Genomic DNA, 19,000 nt, shown 5'->3' on the forward strand with positions numbered 1-19,000 from the left:
CCCCGTATATCTCCAATAAACCTTTCCCCTCCCACCTTATATTTATGCCCTCTAGTGTTGGACATTTCCACCCTGGGAGGGGGGAGAAAGCTGGCTGGGTGAAAAAGGTCTACCCTATCATTTTACATACTTCTATAAAGTCTGCCCTCTACCTCCAACGTTCCAGAGAAAATAATTCAAGTCTACCTAACCTCTCCCTGTAGCTGGGACCGTTTAATCCAGGTGTTCTGCTAAACCCCCCTCAGCACCCTCTCCAAAGCCTTCACATCTTTCCAGTAACAAGGCAACTAGAAATGTTCAAATGTGTCCTATAGAGCTATATCATGATTCCTGATTCTTATATTCAATGCCCCTAGCAATGAAGGCAAGAAGTTAAATGAAGTCATGAGAGATGATTTTTCTTATAAGGAATCTATTTGAATGTAGAACAGTGCAGCAAGGACAGACCCTTCAGCCCACCATGTTCGTGCCGAATTCCATGCTGACTTTAACTTATTGTCATGTTTGTCCAAGTCGCCCTTCATTTAATGATGAGTGATAATAAATGTGAATAATACGAATCACTCTTTTGCTTTCCAGTTGCCTGGTAACATGCTAGATGTCTACAACAACCCAGGATTGGCACCTCAAGCTATCAATATCAGTAACTCCTGCCCAGCAAATCTGCCAAACATTAAAAGGGAACTTTCAGGTACATTGCAGTCCAATTTATTCACCAAAACCTAACATTTTTCCTTTTCAATTGATTGTGGCAATGGGGATTGATGTGTTTAGAATATAAATGCAAATGAAGTTGAACTATTAATATCACCAATCATTATTATGTGGAGAGATTATGAATAAGAATGTAAAGCTATTTACTAATGCAAAACTGTACCTGAATTCAAGAAACTGCACTCCAGGTAATTGTACTTAAACTGGATATTGAGGAGCAGAAGTTAAATAATTGCTTCATATTATTAAATATATTGGCAAATAATTATGTGGATCTATGCTCTGCGGTCGAACATTCAGGGTAATATTACTGACATTTAGTGATTCAAGCTCATTCAATATTTTCGATACTATTCCAAAATCCCCAACTAAGTTCCCACACAGATGTCCACGAAACCTCAGATGCCTTCACTGTGTAATATGTATAGATAATCTCAGTCTGCTATTCTTGATGTCTTCAAAACATTCTTCAGTTCACTAATCATAACGTACAAAGACACTCTGACTCTTTATATTCGACCGAAAGTTAAAGGCAGGGACAAAAGAAAGTGCGGATGCTGAAATCTTGGGCAAAAATCAAATTGCTGGGAAAACTCAGCAGGTCAGACAGCGTCTGTGGAGGGAATTGACAACCACATTTCAGGTTGGGACTATACGTCAGACTGATTGCAGAAGGGGGTAGAAAGCTCGAGATGGGAATAGGACAAAGTCTGGCAAGTGATAGGCAGATGCAGATAAGAGGGGTAAGGATGATGGCCAGATGATTGTAAGGAAACAAAATAGGCAAAAGGGTGTCAGATAAGGAAAGAAAACCTTTCTTCTCCTCTGTATGATCAACACATTTCCCTTTTCTCCCCCCACCTCCCCCTCATTCCCCCTCAACCTCTTCTTTCCTTATCTGACACCCTTTTCTCAATTACTCCACCTAATTGCCAATCACCCAGCCAGCTTTCTCCCCCCCCCCCCTCCCCTCCCCAATCAGTCTGAAAAAGGGTCTCAACCCAAAATGTCACCTCTTCCATTTCTCCAGAGATGCTGCCTGACCCAGAGTTATTTCAGCTTTTTGTGTCTATCTTCGGTTTAAACCAGCATCTGCAGTTTCTTCCTCCACATGCCAGTTTAACAGCTGTATGATTTCCAAGTTTCTCTCACACACTAATGCTGAATCACAGTTTTGTGCAACTTCTATGCATATTATGCATATATATAATTTAATATAATTTAATATAAAACGTTTTATATATATATATAGTTGCTGAAATTAGAGCAGTTTAGAACATTGTTGTTGAATCTGGTGGTGAATCTGTGGAATTCTTTGCCACAGAAGGCCGTGGAGGCCAAGTCAATGGATATTTTTAAGGCGGAGATAAATAGATTCTTGATTAGTATGGGTGTCAGGGGTTATGGGGAGAAGGCAGGAGAATGGGCTTAGAAGGGAGTGATAGATCAGCCACGATTGAATGGCAGAGCAGACTTGATGGGCCGAATGGCCTAATTCTGCTCCCATGACTTATGACCTGATGTCCTTATTATATTTAGGCCACCTGCAACCTACATTTTTTTAAGTCCTTGGTTGGAAACAACATGGTCCTGGGAATGCATAATCTTTATGGGTCATTATTTACTACTGTTATTGCAATAATTTTGCAGTGGTTGTAAATACAAATCCATCTGTCATATTTCCTCATTTTCATATACAATATCATTGTTATCTATATCAGGGATTCACTTTAACCTTTTACCATCATTCTTATGATATATAGACAGAAACGTTGGTTTTGATGCCACTTCCTGGCCTCTTTACGCGCTCCCTTTTGTTTTGACACATTTCAATGTACTTTGTATCTCCGCCTGTCACCACAATCTGTGTTAGATTTTGCCTTTTTGTTAGCATTTTTGCTTGTAGTTTTTTGATAGAATTTCCTGGCAGTGAATTAACTGGTCCAGACATTCATTAAATTATTTCTGAACATCTCCCTCCAGCCTCCTACCATTCATCTTGGTTGCAGGTTTGGACCGATTAGTGTCTCATTGCAGAAACGTCAGCCTTGCCCAAATTCGAGAATCTCAATCACTTTGTGTTTCTCAACAAACACGCTCACAAATTGACAAATATTCTCACTCCATTAGGTTGTTACCTAAATCTAATCAGGTTTGCCTTTGTTGGTCATATGACGTAATCATAGAGTCTTACAGCATGGAAACAGGCCCTTCGGCCGAACTAGCCACACCGACCAACATGTCCCTTGTACACTAGTCGCACCTGCCTGTGTTTGGCCCATATCCCTCCAATCATCTCCTATTCATGTACCTGTCTAAATGTTTCTTAACTGTTGCGATAGTACCTGCCTCAACTACCTCCTCCAGCAGCTTGTTCCATATGCCCACCACCCTTTGTGTGAAAAGGTTACCCCTCGAGTTTCTATAAAAATCTTTCCCGCCTTCACCTTAAACTGATTTCCTCTGGTTCTCATTTCCCCTACTCTGGGCGCGAGACTCTGTGCATCCACCCAATCTATTCCTTTGATGATTTTGTACACCTCTATAAGATCAACCCTCATCCTCCTGCACTCCAAGGAGTATAGTCTTAGCTTGAACACCCTCTCCCTATAGCCCAGGCCCTTGAGTTCTGAGTCCAAGACTTGCCACTGTACAACACTTCGCAATGCTCTGAGGGATTCTGCTCACAATATGCCCCCCAGTGAAACCTTTGGCTTTAATTCTTCTTGCGTATGGTGTGCACAGCCTAAAGTTGGAGGTCAACTTGTTCTAATTGATCTTGTTTGTGCACGTCAGTTTGATTGCATTAGTCGAAACAGGGTGGACCACGTGAAGGTTGCAATCACTTAATTACTTGCTTGTGTAATCCCCACATTTAATTCTGCCATCGCTAAGGAACTAATGTACAACTACGAGATGTATCTTCATTCTACCCTGAAGGTCCCTCTGCCCATGTCCTCATTATATTTACTCATCATTGAAAATATTTTATCTGTGATCACTCGGGCAATTCATACACCTACATTATTTGTTTTGGGGCACAGTCCCAACTATTGTACATGCAAGTCTAGTGACAACCTTATACCACATCCTCCAAGTTGAATTTGCAGCAGAAGTTAAATAAACTTGTTCCTTGTACACTGTGTGTTTGCATAAAGAATACTTAATTAGGCCATAATTCCAAATTGTCTTTTGTATTATTGATATATATTTTGTTCCTGGTTTTATAACTACACGGCTGCATACCAATCAAACTTAGCACATGATAAAACAAACCAGACAACGAGTTTGCCTAATGACAATACTTTATTCATTGTGATTAGTTTGAGGTCAGGTCGGGGGGAGTTCCCCCTGCCACGGGTACCATGTAATCCCGTGCTACCCGCTCCCTGGAAGGTTGGAACCCTTCTTCAGACTGAAAGTAAAGGGGGTGGGGGTGGGGGAGGTGGGAAAATGCCAGAACAACTGCTCCAATTCCCTTCATACTCCCGTGGATCATTTTATCTTTCTATCCTCGGTTGAGATCCTCTCAAAACTGCTTTGCTATGATAATAGATAATAGACAATAGACAATAGGTGCAGGAGTAGGCCATTCGTCCCTTCGAGCCAGCACCGCCATTCAATGTGATCATGGCTGATCATCCCCAATCAGTACCCCGTTCCTGCCTTCTCCTCATATCCCCTGACTCCGCTATTTTTAAGAGCCCTATCTAGCTCTCTCTTGAAAGCATCCAGAGAACCTGCCTCCACCGCCCTCTGAGGAAGAGAATTCCACAGACTCACCACTCTCTGTGAGAAAAAGTGTTTCCACGTCTCCGTTCTAAATGGCTTACTCCTTATTCTTAAACTGTGGCCCCTGATTCTGGACTCCCCCAACATCGGGAACATGTTTCCTGCCTCTAGCGTGTCCAAGCCCTTAACAATCTTATATGTTTCAATGAGATACCCTCTCATCCTTCTAAACTCCAGAGTGTAAAAGCCCAACTGCTCCATTCTCTCAGCATATGACAGTCCCGCCATCCCGGGAATTAACCTTGTAAACCTACGCTGCACTCCCTCAATAGCAAGAATGTCCTTCCTCAAATTAGGTTTCTCTATTATGATATTTGCCACTTGCTGTAATATATGACTGTGTCCAATGTTGTAGTCCCGTGAGCTATTTATACACGTGCAGGACCTTTAACATGGTAAATTGTTCCGATATCTGAACTTTGGTGTTTTATTTGTTACTGATTAAAATCTAAAGTGCAACATTGTAGAATAGGTTCATTCCAGTTGTCTCATCGAACTGTATCTCCAAACCCTCAACCTTCTAAAACAGATGTGCAGGTTGGTGATTAACGTGCATTTTGTCTCCAAAATGGGTTCTTGAACGTTGAATTACAGCAAGGAATTCCACACATTTGATGCACCCTCCGTCATTATTCTTCCCTCTCATATAGCTATACACTGTGGAAACAGACCCTTCGGCCCAACTTGTCCATGCCGACCAACATGTCCCATCTACACTAGTCCCACTTGCCTGCGTTTGGCCCATATCCATCTAAATCTACTCTATCCATGTACCTGTCTAAACATCGCAATGATACCTGCCTCAACTACCTCCTCTGGCAGCTCTTTCCACACACCCACCACCCGTTGTGTGAAAAAGTTATCCCTTGGGTTCCAATTAAATCTTTCCCGTGTCCAGTAAAAAAAAATGAAGACTTCAAAAATTAAAAGCATTCAAATTAACTGATAATTACAAGAATATCTCATGGTTCTTCCCATGATTGAAATCATTGGAGACGCTCTCCCTGAAACAAGTGCAAGCTGGTGCCTGATGTTCCCTCACATTTGGGGACCTTCACTGGACACCATGAAGTCCATCTGTGGAGCATAGCCTGAAGAATGGTAGCAAAGCACTGAATGCAAGTTTGGGACTTACTTGTTTGTGTGTCTAGTCTCAATGGTGGCTCACACACATGCGAGAAAACATTGACATTTACGCACAGAAACGCCAGCATATCCCCCATGAACTTTGTCGTATGTTGTCAGCAAATGCATTTCTGCAGCTTGAAGATAATTAATACTGCTTTTTTTTTTCCCAGCTCTGAATTTCTCAATTAAATAATTTTCTCTATTAAAGAATTGTCTCTATAAATAAGAGTCATGCGTAGTACTATTTGCAAATTGAATTAAGTTTGAATTGAATTAAATCTGAATTACAAATTGAACTTTTGCTATTCAAAACCAGTGATACTGATTCTGATAAAGTGTTTGCTCTGTATAGAACTGTATATTCTTGACAAATTAATACCGACTATATTTACTAGTGAAGTCGACTGATTATAAGGGTTAAAATCTATCCCCCTCTCTCACCTCCCCCTCCCCCCCAAGTACTAATATGCACAAAACATGCCTAATATCTTCTAGCAGGTATATTCTGTACCTGTTCAGAAGGTTAAGTTGCTAGATGTGGGATAGCAGTGATGTAGGCGTGGATAAGTAAGCAGAACCATTTTAACTACTCACTTGACAAGTTTCTGTGGGGTGGGCCAGTTTAGATTCGAACAGTTTAGACCTGAATTGTGGTTAGTTAAGTCATTTGCTGAAGATAGCTGAGCAAGACTAGGAACAGATGTTCCCAAAATCACAAGAACACGATGAATATTAAAATCTTGCCAATTAGCAACTTTTTTATCTCTCCCCCCCCCCGGTTTCATTTTAGCTCAGATAAAAGACGTGGAGAAAACTAAATCTATTATTAATCTGGATGGTCTCAGTCAGTTGGATTACTTGCACACATTAATTGCATGATTGTAGTCCACAGATTGCAAACTACTAGTCAATAATTCCAAGATGTATTTTGCATGGAGTTTTCCTGCCAAGTCTTGTAGTTCATTTTCTGGCATGCATGAAGCAACTACACACTTAAATGCACATTTGTGAAGACATCTATCTCAGCTGGATAGACCCTCCTTCAGACCAATGAACTTCATCTGTCTATATCTCTCGACATCACCGTTTATATCGCTCGTTTCCCTATCCCCCAACTCTGTCAGAAGAAGGGTCTCGACCCGAAACGTCACCCATTCCTGTTCTCCAGGGATGCTGCCTGTCCCGCTGAGTTACTCCAGCATTTTGTGTCCATCTTCATATTTGCAACAGCCACAGTCTTTTTGTGTGTTTGCTTCATGCAGGCATTAATTATTTTGATAATTATAGCAGGGGGAAATTGTCCAGCTGAATGCAATTGTCTCTATTTTGACTAAGATGCTTTGTTAACATATAGTGTTTGATAAATAAAAGATCAAAATTAATGGTGAGCAAATGGCAAAGGTAACGGGAGAAATGAGTTAAGAAGTATCATGGAAGTAAAGACCGCAGATTTTTTTAGTCAATTAATTCAGCGAAATACAAGGTCCATTATTCATGCGTTAAGGCTTTGCCCAATGCCCCAGAATACGTGGAATGGATCGCATCATAGTCCATTGCTGAAAGTCTCTTTCAAACGAGCTTTACTGTTGGTTAATATGCCAGCAGTCGTTAATGATATATCAAGCCAGGGTATCATTTTTGCCTTCTCTTGCTATCATTTGACTTCTAATTGAAACCCGCCAAAGTGCATCCCCCCCCCCCCCCCCCCATTTTGTATAAAATGTAACTGTATTCAACTGTATTCTGAACAAGCCCACTTGTGAAAGGGTCAGATGAGGAGACATTTGTCTAGGTCTGCTTTCTTTAGCACGCTTAGAGGTCAAAGGATTTAGATACCTTTTAAAATTGAGATTAGGGGCACATCTGAATAATCCCTGGTTTAGTTTAGTTTAGAGATACAGCGTGGAAACAGGCTCTTCGGCCCACCGAGTCCACACCGACCAGCGATCGCCGTGCACTAGCACTCTCCTACAAACTAGGAACAATTTATAAGCTTTGCCAAAGCCAATTCATCCACAAACCTGTTCGGCTTTGGAGTGTGGGAGGAATCTGCAGCATCCGGGGAAAACCCACTCAATTGCGGGGAGAACATAGAAACTCCGTACAGACAGCATCCATAGTCAGCATCGTACCTGGGTCCCTGGAGCAGTAAGGCAGCAGCTCAACATCACTACTGTGATGCCCCTCTGTAGAGATCTTGAAGATCGCTGATCTTTTAAATGAACAGAGAACATTAATAACTGGAAAATGTGCAAGCTTCAATATGTTCACTATCAATATAATCTACCAATAATACAGTTCAGCAATGTGAGGATTTGTAACTCACAATTATGTGACACATTATTGATTTGTGTGATGAATTTGCAATTCATTTATTGATGCCAATTGTGTAGGCCACAAGAACACCATGTCTTACTGAAATTGTAGATACAGGTAGAAACATTCATGACCTATCTAGGACATAATGAATTGTGAATCATAAAAGTACAGGTTAAATATTTTTACTCTGAGAACGATGTCCAAAGAATATCAAATTCTAAAAAAAAATATATAAGTATTTCTATTTCACCTCAGGGGTTTATCTGTATCCTGATGATACCTCTGGACGTATAGTTTAGTTTAGTTTAGAGATACAACTCGGAAACAGGCCCTTCGGCTCACCGAGTCCTCACCGACCAGTGAACCCTACACATTAACACTATCCTACACAAGAGGGACAATTTACAGTTGTACCAAGATAATTAACCTACAAACCTGTGGGAGGAAACCGAAGATCTCGGAGGAAACCCACGCAGGTCATGGGGAGAATGTACAAACTCTGTATAGACAAGTACCCGTAGTCGGGATCGAACCTGGGTCTCCGGCGCTGCCAGCGCTGTAAGGCAGCAACTCTACCACCGCGCCACCGTGCTGCCCTGAAAAGTAATCTGGTTTGAAGGAGAAATCTGTTGTGTGAGTCACTACGTCAAAGTAATCCAAGACATGCAGGTGGTGAGGGTTCTATATCGACCAAGAGCCTTTCAGAGCTTTTAAAATTTTTGCATTCACTATTTATCTTTATGATTATTATCACTTTATAAATGAAGCAATGGTTCAGGGAACTCTAATGGTCTCAGAAACAGTAATGTTTCCTTTACCCGTAATCTTTTCCACAAGGTGATTTAAAAAAAAGATATAATGGCACAATTTAGTATCACACTAAGGTAGAGCTTAAATTAGAAGCCTTCGCTGTTATGAGCATTAGCACAACAGTGCAATTTATATGTTACAAAGAATGAATAAATCACATTAAGGAATTGGTAGCAGTACTGTCCATGTATATCGTCAAAGTGTCCCACTTCACTGCTTCATTCGGTATAGTTTGCTAAAATAACGCTATATTATTCAAATGGCATTATGTTACGTAGTATTTAAATTGTTTCCCATATATAATTCACAGAATCAATGGTTGCAGGCATGGATCTCCATTTTAAAAGTCCCTCTATGAAAATGCATAACGCTATATTACCAGGCAAGTACTAACGCACAGAATGTATTTAAATCATCACTTCAGCAACAATTATTGTTTGTGTATGACCAGGAAGTATTGGCGGTAATGTTTTAACACAAGTGGGATGGCTTGTTAAGCTTTTTTCTGTTTTAAAAAAAAAATGTACATATTTGTTGTGTAGTGCAGAATTATTTGCCAGTGCGAATCAAACTTTGTTGGAATTTTTAAATGAAACAAAAGGGAAGTGTTCGTATTACAAAGACCAGTTGTTCTGTCCTTAACTTGCAGTTTTTGTTGACAGAAGTCGAAGCCAGAGCACTCGCGAAAGAGCGGCAGAAGAAAGACAATCATAACTTGAGTACGTTTACAATCCAATTAAATGTTAGTGTTAAAATTTCAAAGTAATCTTGTGTTTATTACACCTAATGGGGGAATAAACAGACCCTTTTAAAAAAAAACCCTGAAGGTCTTTCATTACCTGCTGGCTGGAGAGACTTAACAAGGACACGTTCACCTTGTTGTCTTCTTGAGCCAACGTGAAAGATATCACACCCTACGATAGACACAAAAAGCTGGAGTAACTCAGCGGGACAGACAGCATCTCTGGAGAAAGGAATAGGTGACGTTTTGGGTCGAGACCCTTCTTCAGACCCGAAACGTCACCTATTCCTTTTCTCCAGAGATGCTGTTTGACTCACTGAGTTACTCCAGCTTTTTGAGTCTGTGTTTGGTTTAAGCCAACATCTGCGATTCCTTTCGAGATATCACAACCTGGGCCATGTGTGAGAGTCAGACCGGCAGCTACTGTTGTAGCACGTTCCCAAGGTCATACATGACGGCAGTTAAATTTATTATATCTCAACACGTATTTTATTCTCCAGACTAAGCTATGTTTTGTTTTTATTCTTCAAGTTGAAAGGAGGAGAAGGTTCAATATCAATGATCGTATAAAGGAACTGGGCACATTAATTCCAAAGTCTAATGATCCGTAAGTACAACTTCAACAACATTCTTCATGTTTTATTCTCAATAATTCATTGATCATGTTGGCTGATAATTGATGTGTGTTTTGAATATCTAAAAAAAAAAAACTTTTTCAATTATGCGCTACAATGCTGAGAACTATATTCTACACTCAGTATCTTCCCCTTTGCTCTATGAGTTGGACTTGATGGTATCAATGTATGGAATATAGCGTCAAATAGCGTGGAAACAGGCCCTTCAGCCCAACTTGCCCACACTGTCCAACTTGTCCCATCTACACTAGTCCCACCTGCCTGCATTTGGCCCGTATCCCTCCAAACCTGTTCTGTATCTGAACCGGATATCTGGTCTGTTTGGGTAGCATGAACAACAAAGCTTTTCACTGTACCTCAGTACCTGTGACAATAATAAACCTAAACCTAAGCTATTTTTCGGATAAGAATTAATGTTATAGTTCAATTGAGTGTTTTATTTGAAGGTGTAATTTTTATCGAATCTGCAACAGCACTTAACTTCTCACAAAAGCATTGGGGATTATTGTCTTAACTGTACAAGGAGATGGTCACAAAGTGTTGGAGTATCTCAGCCGATCATGTGGCATCTCTGGAGAAAAGGGATGGGTGACGTTTCGGGTCGAGATCCTTCTTCAAACTCTGAATCACCCATCCTTAGTCTCCAGAGATGTTGCCTGACCTGCGGATTTACTCCAGCACTTTGCGCCTATCTTCGGTTTAAACCAGCATCTGCAGTTCCTTCCGACACATTTGCAGTTCCTTTCCACATAGTCCTGTACAGAGATCTCCTGCCTCGCTCTTTTTCCTGTTTTACTGAAATGTAATTTGACATTTTAGTAAATGTATGTGAAGAATGCAAATCCAGTCAGAAATTAAATAGAGCCTCTCAATTCAAACTGACATTCAGCTAATTATCCTTTGGAAAAGCCTTTAATTTTATTTGATGCCAGATAAAGCATGATATTAATATTGAGCCGCTAGGCCATTGAACACTTCCTCCTGTGGAACATCTATTTGTGTGAACCTAATAATGCATCACAACCAGACAGAGCCTGGTTTGTTCTCATGGCATACTTGCTAAAAACTGATTTTGGTCTGTGTCGGAAATATTTGCTGGATTATCGCTGGGGAAACCATGTCTGGTGGTATAAGAAATAACGTTGTTGCTGCAGACAATTAGGAGTCAGTACTTATTTGTGCTGCTAGGCTGGCTGCAAATGGCTGGACACACAGCGTGACCAAACACCAAAGTAACCGTACAAGGAGGGACCATTTCATGTATCGCTGGATGCTCGAGCTCAATAGTTGTGCAGTTGACCATTTGGAAACGTCTGTGTTGATGAAATAGTGCAATAGTGAAATATTCACAATAGGCAATATGTTCCTGGGATGTCAGGACTTTCGTATGAAGAAAGACTGGATAGACTCGGCTTGTACTCGCTAGAATTTAGAAGATTGAGGGGGGATCTTATAGAAACGTACAAAATTCTTAAGGGGTTGGACAGGCTAGATGCAGGAAGATTGTTCCCGATGTTGGGGAAGTCCAGAACAAGGGGTCACAGTTTAAGGATAAGGGGGAAGTCTTTTAGGACCGAGATGAGGAAAACATTTTTCACACAGAGAGTGGTGAATCTGTGGAATTCTCTGCCACAGAAGGTAGTTGAGGCCAGTTCATTGGCTATATTTAAGAGGGAGTTAGATGTGGCCCTTGTGGCTAAAGGGATCAGGGGGTATGGAGAGAAGGCAGGTACAGGATACTGAGTTGGATAATCAGCCATGATCATATTGGTATAAAATAGGAAAGGTTGGAAGGTTTTGGAGGGATCTGGCTCAAACGCAGGCAAATAGGACTAGTTTAGATGGGGCATCTTGTTCGGCAGCGACAACTTAAAGGCTCGTTGCCATGCCGATGACTGACTCCATAAAATGTAATTTACTGCAGGTACTGAGTGTGGAGTTACTCAGAAAATTCATTGTTTTCCTTTTAAATCATAATTGCAGCTCAGTTTGAAAATGAGTGTGTTTACGCTATGTTTTTCCTTTCCGACAGCTGTGTTGTTTACAGTTAGTAAAATCTAGCACAATTTAATAATGCTAAATATTGTTCTGCTCCAAAGTCGCCTCCAGCGAATTCTGTCTTAACATCTTTTGATCATTTTAACAGAGATATGCGTTGGAACAAAGGAACTATTCTAAAGGCATCTGTGGATTATATCAGAAGGCTTCAGAAAGAACAGCACAGAGCAAAAGACTTTGAGTCACGACAGAAGAAACTGGAACATGCCAACCGACACTTACTACTGAGAATACAGGTTGGCCAAGATAACGTTTGAACGTTTGAAACATTTACAAGAACAATTCCAGGAATGAGTTGGTTAATCTATGATGAGCGTTTGTCAGCACTGGACCTGTGCTCGCTGGAGTTTAGAAAAATGAGGGAGGACCTCATTGAGACATACAGAATAGTGAAAGGCTTGGATAGAGTGGATGTGAAGAGGATGTTTCCACTAGTGGGAGGGTCCAGGACTAGAGGTCGTAGTCTTAAAATTAAAGGACTTTCTTTTCGGAAGGCGATGAGGAGAAATTTATTTAGTCAGAGAGTGGTGAATCTGTGGAATTCTTTGCCACAGAAGGCTGTGGAGGCCAAGTCAGTGGATATTTTTAAGGCGGAGATGGAAAGATTCTTGATTAGTATGGGTGTCAGAGGTTATGGGGAGAAGTCAGGAGAATGGAAGAGTTTGATCAGCCATGATTGAATGGCAGAGTAGACTTGATGGGCCGAATGTCCTAATTCTACTCCTATCACTTATGACCTCATGAAATGTTTAAATCTTCGTACATTTATTTTCAGCTGGTGACTTACCCAACTTACTGAGTAAATAGAAGCCCACCATTTCTCCAGGGTCTTGTGCAAAAATCAATACATTTGAGGTTTTTGATAGTTGCAATTTCCTCACCCATTAATATATCTCCCTCAAGCCATTTGTTAAATGTCATAGTTCTGTCATATCTGGTATGCAGTTTAATCAAAGTGTGCTGCTGCATTTCTCGTCTGCTTTCACGGTTTTATAAGGGAACAGCCAAAATATACATAATATGAAGACTACTCGGCAACGTGAAGATGAGAACGGGGCAAATAAGGTCCTGTTGAGAATTGCATTTGAGCTTCTCACGTTTACAATCAAAAGTAGGGGAACTGAGTAACTCACCAAAATTTGGGATTTCTCACGATATTTTTCATAGGTTGGCGATCACGTTCCTGCACTCGAAATCTAGAGAAGGCACTCTAGAGAGGACAGGCATTGAACTTGCAGGTTTGTTGATGACTAAACAAAATGTTTGGTATTGCACTGTAAAGGGCCTGTCCCACCAGCATGCGATTGCATGCGTCTAGCGCGACCAAACATGGTCGTTTGAGGCGTACGGCCGCGCGGGGCCGGTCCTAATTCGAACCGCGGAGGCGTATGGAGCTGTGCGGGGCTGGTCCCGACATCATATTCACCAATCAGCTGGGCAGGAGGTGGGCCGATTGAATTTGGACATCGCACGGCGTCGGGCGGTGACGTCATCGCGCAACACCACGCGCTAGGCGTACGCCGTCAAGAAGCTGCATACGACATAGAGACGCTGCATACGGCATCAATGCGGCTGCGGGCCGACAGGCCGTTGGCGCGCCAGGATTTTTGGAGCCCCGCGCGATGTCGGGACCAGCCCCGCACAACTCCATACGCCTCCGCCGATCGAAGTGGGACTGGCCCCACGAGGCCGTACGCCTCAAGCGACCACGTTTGGTCGTGCTAGACGCATGCAATCGCATGCTGGTGGGACAGGCCCTTTAGGATTCTCTCAGTGATTTACTGCTCCAGTTTACAAGTAACTGCAGATGCTGCTTGTTTACAAAAGACACCAAGTCCATAACTCAGCGGGTCAGGCAGCAGCATTTCTGGAGGACATGGATTGGTGACTTTTCTGGTCAAGACCTTCCTTCAGACTGATCGTGAATCGGGTGGGGAGGGGGGAGGGGGGAGAAAACTGGGATAGAGGAGAGGGAGGACAAAGCATGGCAGGTAAACTGGCTGAAGATTAGACAATCAGTCTGAAGAAGGATCCTGACCCGAAACGTCATCTGTCCAAGTTCTCCGAAGATGCTGCCCGATCCTGCTGAGTTTTACACTTTGTGTCTTTTTTTTGTTGTAAACTAGCATCTGCAGTTCCTTGCTTCTAGTAAACTGGAGCAGTGAATTGCTGAGAGAATCCTTACAGTGAAATACCAAACATTTTGCTTAGTAATCAACATACCTGTACGCCGAATGTCCATCCAACATTTTAACGATCTTGTTAAATTAAAGATAATGGATAAATCTGGATGAGCTTACTTTTCAAAGTGATTTTTTTTGTCTGTTTAATTTGTTTTTTAGGAACTTGAAATGCAAGCCCGTGCACATGGACTCCCACTTGTCAACCCTTCAAGCCTCTGCTCATCCGACCTTACCGGAAGGAACATTAAACTGGAGCCAGCGATCGCTGGGTGCCACAGAGATAATCTCCAGCACCATGTGGACCTTTCCTGCGGCACTACGCTGGACCCTACAAACGGGACACTCAACTTCAACGACAATATTGGCCCCTACAATGCGCCCACGAAACTGGGCAGCAAACTGGAAGATATCCTGATGGACGATACCCTCTCCCCCGGGGAAGGTACAGACCCCCTCCTATCATCTGTATCACCCGGCGCTTCCAAGACAAGTAGTCGGAGAAGCAGTATGAGTATGGAGGATAGCGATAATGGGTGTTAGCAAGGTCCTTTTTTTAAAAGCTCCTCCTGTATTTAACTTTTCCTAAAAGGTCTCTCTTTTTTTTTTTACTTGCCTAAAAACAAACACCTGTGTTGTAATGGCCAATCTATTTATCGGTCGATAGAAAGCGTTTTAGTCAGCAGAGTAAATCAAAGTACATGAGAACATTGATCAGAAACGTATCTGTCTGCACAGAGACAGACCCACTGAGATACAGACAGACTCTGAAGAAAGTCCAAAAAGTCGACAATGGAGTCTCCAATTAGGGACAGGATCAGTCGATATCATTCTAATGAAGATAAAGTTGTGTAGGAAAAAGAAAAATTATTGTACCTTAAAATTCAGATTTTTCCCCATTTACTTAATATATTTTAATCAATTTTTACAATCAATTTTTGATTTTTGCATGACCTACCTATACTTGATTTTGTTTTCACACTAGCCCTTTTAAGGTTTCTATTTTTTTAATTTCTGAATATTTCGTTGTATGAAAATGCACATTCTGGTATTCAGTATTTCAATACACTATATTTCTTAGATCTGTTTTTTTAGTGAAGGATTTGGTGCATCAGCCATCAACACTTAAGGAAGTCACGGCAGGATTTTTAGTGAAATGTTTGGATATTTTGTATATCTAAACACAATCTTATTTAGACATGTTTTTAAATTAACTTTGAAAATAAGAGCGCTACTCGTTTGAAAAAAAGACGATTCTAGTTCAATATATCTAAAGTGATGCTTAAACTAGCCAACATGATGTGATATTTATTTTATTTTTTAAACAGCAAGAGTGGAACTATTAGAAGAAAATGTTCGGTGCGGTTGGAAATCTACCTTGTTGTCTTCTAATGATACCTCTTCTGATAGTAGATTTACATGTTGAGTCTTTCGGCACTGCAGCCTGCTAAAAATGCAAACAGCTTTTTGCTTATCAAATTATTACTTGATAATGTGTATGCTCTCGACGAGGTTATTCAGATAATCTTGATGATTGTTTGATGGTGTCTGTCTATAACGATGACCAGTTCAGGGCATTCGGTCACGGGGAGGGAATTGGTAGAATTGGAACGGAACGACCTCTCAGGCAAGGTGTCGTATGGGGAGGTGAATTTAAGCTGAGGCATGCAATTTATTCTGCGAGTGAATAATAATTTCTAATTCACATGATTAACTTTATAAGGATCGATCTTACTCTTGAGTGGAATAAACTTGTGTGTCCTACCATAAATTCCTTCATATTTCACCTACAATTCTGCCCTTACTTATACTACAATGACACAAAATGCTGGAGTAACTCAGCGGGACAGGCAGCATCTCTGGAGAGAATGAAAGGGTGACGTTTCGGGTCTTTCAGACTAGAGTCAGGAGCCCCTACTTTTGTCCGAAGAACCCGAAACATCACCCATTCCTCCTCCCCAGAGATGCTGCCTGTCCCGCTGAGTTTATCCAGCATTTTGTGTCTATCGCCATGTACAGAACCGTTTGGTAAGACTGATTATTTACAATGGTGCATTGTGACATCCTCCCCACACCCCAACTGTAGGAACTAATTATGACGATGGAGTAATGTCTAACTTTGTCAGGGCAAATCAATCAACTGGTCTTCACAATGATCGGATTAACCATGTTTTATTACGACAGTGTTGTAAGAGTAGGAATATGATGCTAAATCCTCGACTTTGTTATAGATCTATGCAATTTCACTAGATGTATTTGCATTGTACTGTGCCTAGGTAATTGTTCAACACGCATACTAGCTCAAGGTGTGACGAAGAGAAGAATTTTTAAACAAGTAATTTATGAAACACTGAATGTGGCAGCAGACTATAGTGAATTCAGAATGAAGTGCCTTAAAATAGATCACCAAGTCTTTTGGACATGCACTGACTGAAGGGTGTAATCGGTGAGGGTTTGGCCTGTGTATAAGTAATGCGGGCATTGCTGGCTGCCTATGTTCAGGATGTGAGCTTCCAAGCTTCTCCGCTGTTAAGACCACTGACCTTCTACCACCTTTCTGTGTAACTAACCTCAAGAGACGGCTTTTAAGTTTAGTGTGAAGGGAATTGACTACTCAGCCTAGTTCTGCCAAATTCCTGGGACAGGGAAAAAAAAAAGTATGCAATACAATAATGTTATGTTAAAAGCAATAATTGTTAAACGTTTTCAAAATAGAAAGGGGAGGGGGAGGGGAAATAGGTTAAATAATGAACGATAAGCACAACATCCCTACACTCATGGGGATGACATTTGAAATAAAGAATGCACTTGATAGATTGGAGACTGTTATATTAGTTGTTAATAAAATATCAAACCTATATTTCTTGGAAAAGTAGCTTAAAATACTGCCTCTTAACGAGCTAGTTGGTATTGTAATGTGATATTCACATGCTGCCCATTGCAGCATTCTTTGTATGGCCCACTGGATTGTATATTACAGACCTGATCTCACTATAAATTGAAGATACACAATTATTGGCGGCTATTTGTCTGTCTTTTATACCACAATGGTACCTGACTACTTAACGAGTGAACATTGTTGCACGTATGTTGTAGCAGCTAGCTTTACATAGGGTTAGGAATTGTACAGCACCTGATAGTTGTGCATCTTCTTTATATTTAGTTTCATTTTAATAGACTAATTTATGCTGCAATTATTGTGCCATAAGGATCCTGTGAATTTTAAAATAATATACTATGAATTCCACACAATTGTTACGCTGGTTATCATGTCTTGTAACAAACCATGTAAAATAGAATGTTTAACACCCGTGTTTACATGGAGCCAAGTACTAAATCACATCGACACAACATGTCCAATACCATTACTTTCCAGTTGTAGATATTTGTATTCAAGTACCCCCTGGGAATGAGCATCTCAAGTGCAAATTCTACACACACACACACACACACACATTGAAATTAAGCAAAACTTTCTCCAAAAATCTCATTGTCTGGCACTTGGGAAACGCATACCCTTGTTATTCTGCAGCGTGAATGGTTGAAGGCCTGAAAGACAGCAAACTTGAGAGATTGATTGTGTGGGAAGGAACTGCAGATGCTGGTTTAAACCGAAGACAGACGCAAAAAGCTGGAGTAACTCGGCAGGTCAGGCAGCAACTCTGGAGAAAAGGAATAGGTGACGCTTCGGGTCGAGACCGTTCTTTCAGACTGACAAATTCCTTTTCTCCAGAGATGCTGCCTGACCCGCTGAGTTGCTCCAGCTTTTTGTGTCTATCTTGGGAGATTCATTGATACTGTTTTTGTCACGTGTGCTTGGTACCGCGAGATTCTTTGTTCGCGCACAGTACAAGTTTGCAAGAGTCACCACGAAAGGACACCAACAAAGACATGTTTCACACATAAAAGTACATACAAGTAACCGTGAGGAGGTCTAATCTGTCAAAAGTCAGAGCTAAAGTGTAAGGCATGACTTTGGTGAACTCCCCGGATTTCTTCTTCGGGATCATTTTCCCGCACCTCATGCCCCCTAGCTCATACACGGTACGATAGGATAGAACTTTATTTATCCCAGGAAGGAAATTGATCTGCCAACAGTCATAAAAACACAAAATATACTCAACATGAAATTAAAGTGACAAGTGGAAAGGATTGGGGTATGTGCAAAGATTGAGGTGGGGGGGGGGGGGGGGGGGGGGGGGGGGGGGGGGGGGGGTGATTGCTGCAATAAATTTAGAAAGTTATCATTGTTCTTTGTGTTAAATTGTACAAACCAAGGGTAAAAAGCACAGTAAGTAAAATGTGAGTTGCTGTTTCAAGGCAAGGTAATAAACGCCCAGCACCTCTGTTGATTCCAGGTTCAGAGACGGACGATACTCTGAAATTCTTCTGTTACAGAAATCATTGTTTGACATTTACCAACCTGAAACTGTAACTCCTGATTGTTACATTTGTAAATATATTTGTAAGTACACTAAATTACACTTGATGAAATAGTACCTGTGGTTAGTTTTTAAGTTTTGAAATTTTTACTTTTGGCCAAACAATTTTACATTCTTATTGTATAGATTGGTTCATAACATAGCTACCAACACACTTCAATAAAGGACATCAAAAAAGAT

General features: G+C 41.1%; 1 protein-coding gene across 6 annotated transcripts in view; it reads left to right on the forward strand.

Moving 5' to 3' along the window:
* Positions 1-17,392, forward strand: part of mitf (melanocyte inducing transcription factor) — a 209,814-nt gene extending 192,422 nt beyond the window's left edge. For 3 of the 6 annotated variants that reach the window (XM_033036690.1, XM_033036692.1, XM_033036694.1), the window contains 6 exons: positions 580-691; positions 9,074-9,145; positions 9,426-9,482; positions 10,037-10,112; positions 12,287-12,434; positions 14,541-17,392. In XM_033036690.1, the coding sequence (XP_032892581.1) occupies positions 580-691; positions 9,074-9,145; positions 9,426-9,482; positions 10,037-10,112; positions 12,287-12,434; positions 14,541-14,921 (846 nt within the window). In that variant the 3' untranslated portion in view covers positions 14,922-17,392. The remainder of the gene's footprint in view (positions 1-579; positions 692-9,073; positions 9,146-9,425; positions 9,483-10,036; positions 10,113-12,286; positions 12,435-14,540) is intronic. The other 3 variants (XM_033036693.1, XM_033036695.1, XM_033036696.1) reach the window with 1 other exon arrangement.
* The last annotated feature ends 1,608 nt before the right edge of the window (positions 17,393-19,000 follow it).

Source organism: Amblyraja radiata, chromosome 18 (assembly GCF_010909765.2).
Source record: "Amblyraja radiata isolate CabotCenter1 chromosome 18, sAmbRad1.1.pri, whole genome shotgun sequence".
Classification (NCBI taxonomy): domain Eukaryota; kingdom Metazoa; phylum Chordata; class Chondrichthyes; order Rajiformes; family Rajidae; genus Amblyraja; species Amblyraja radiata.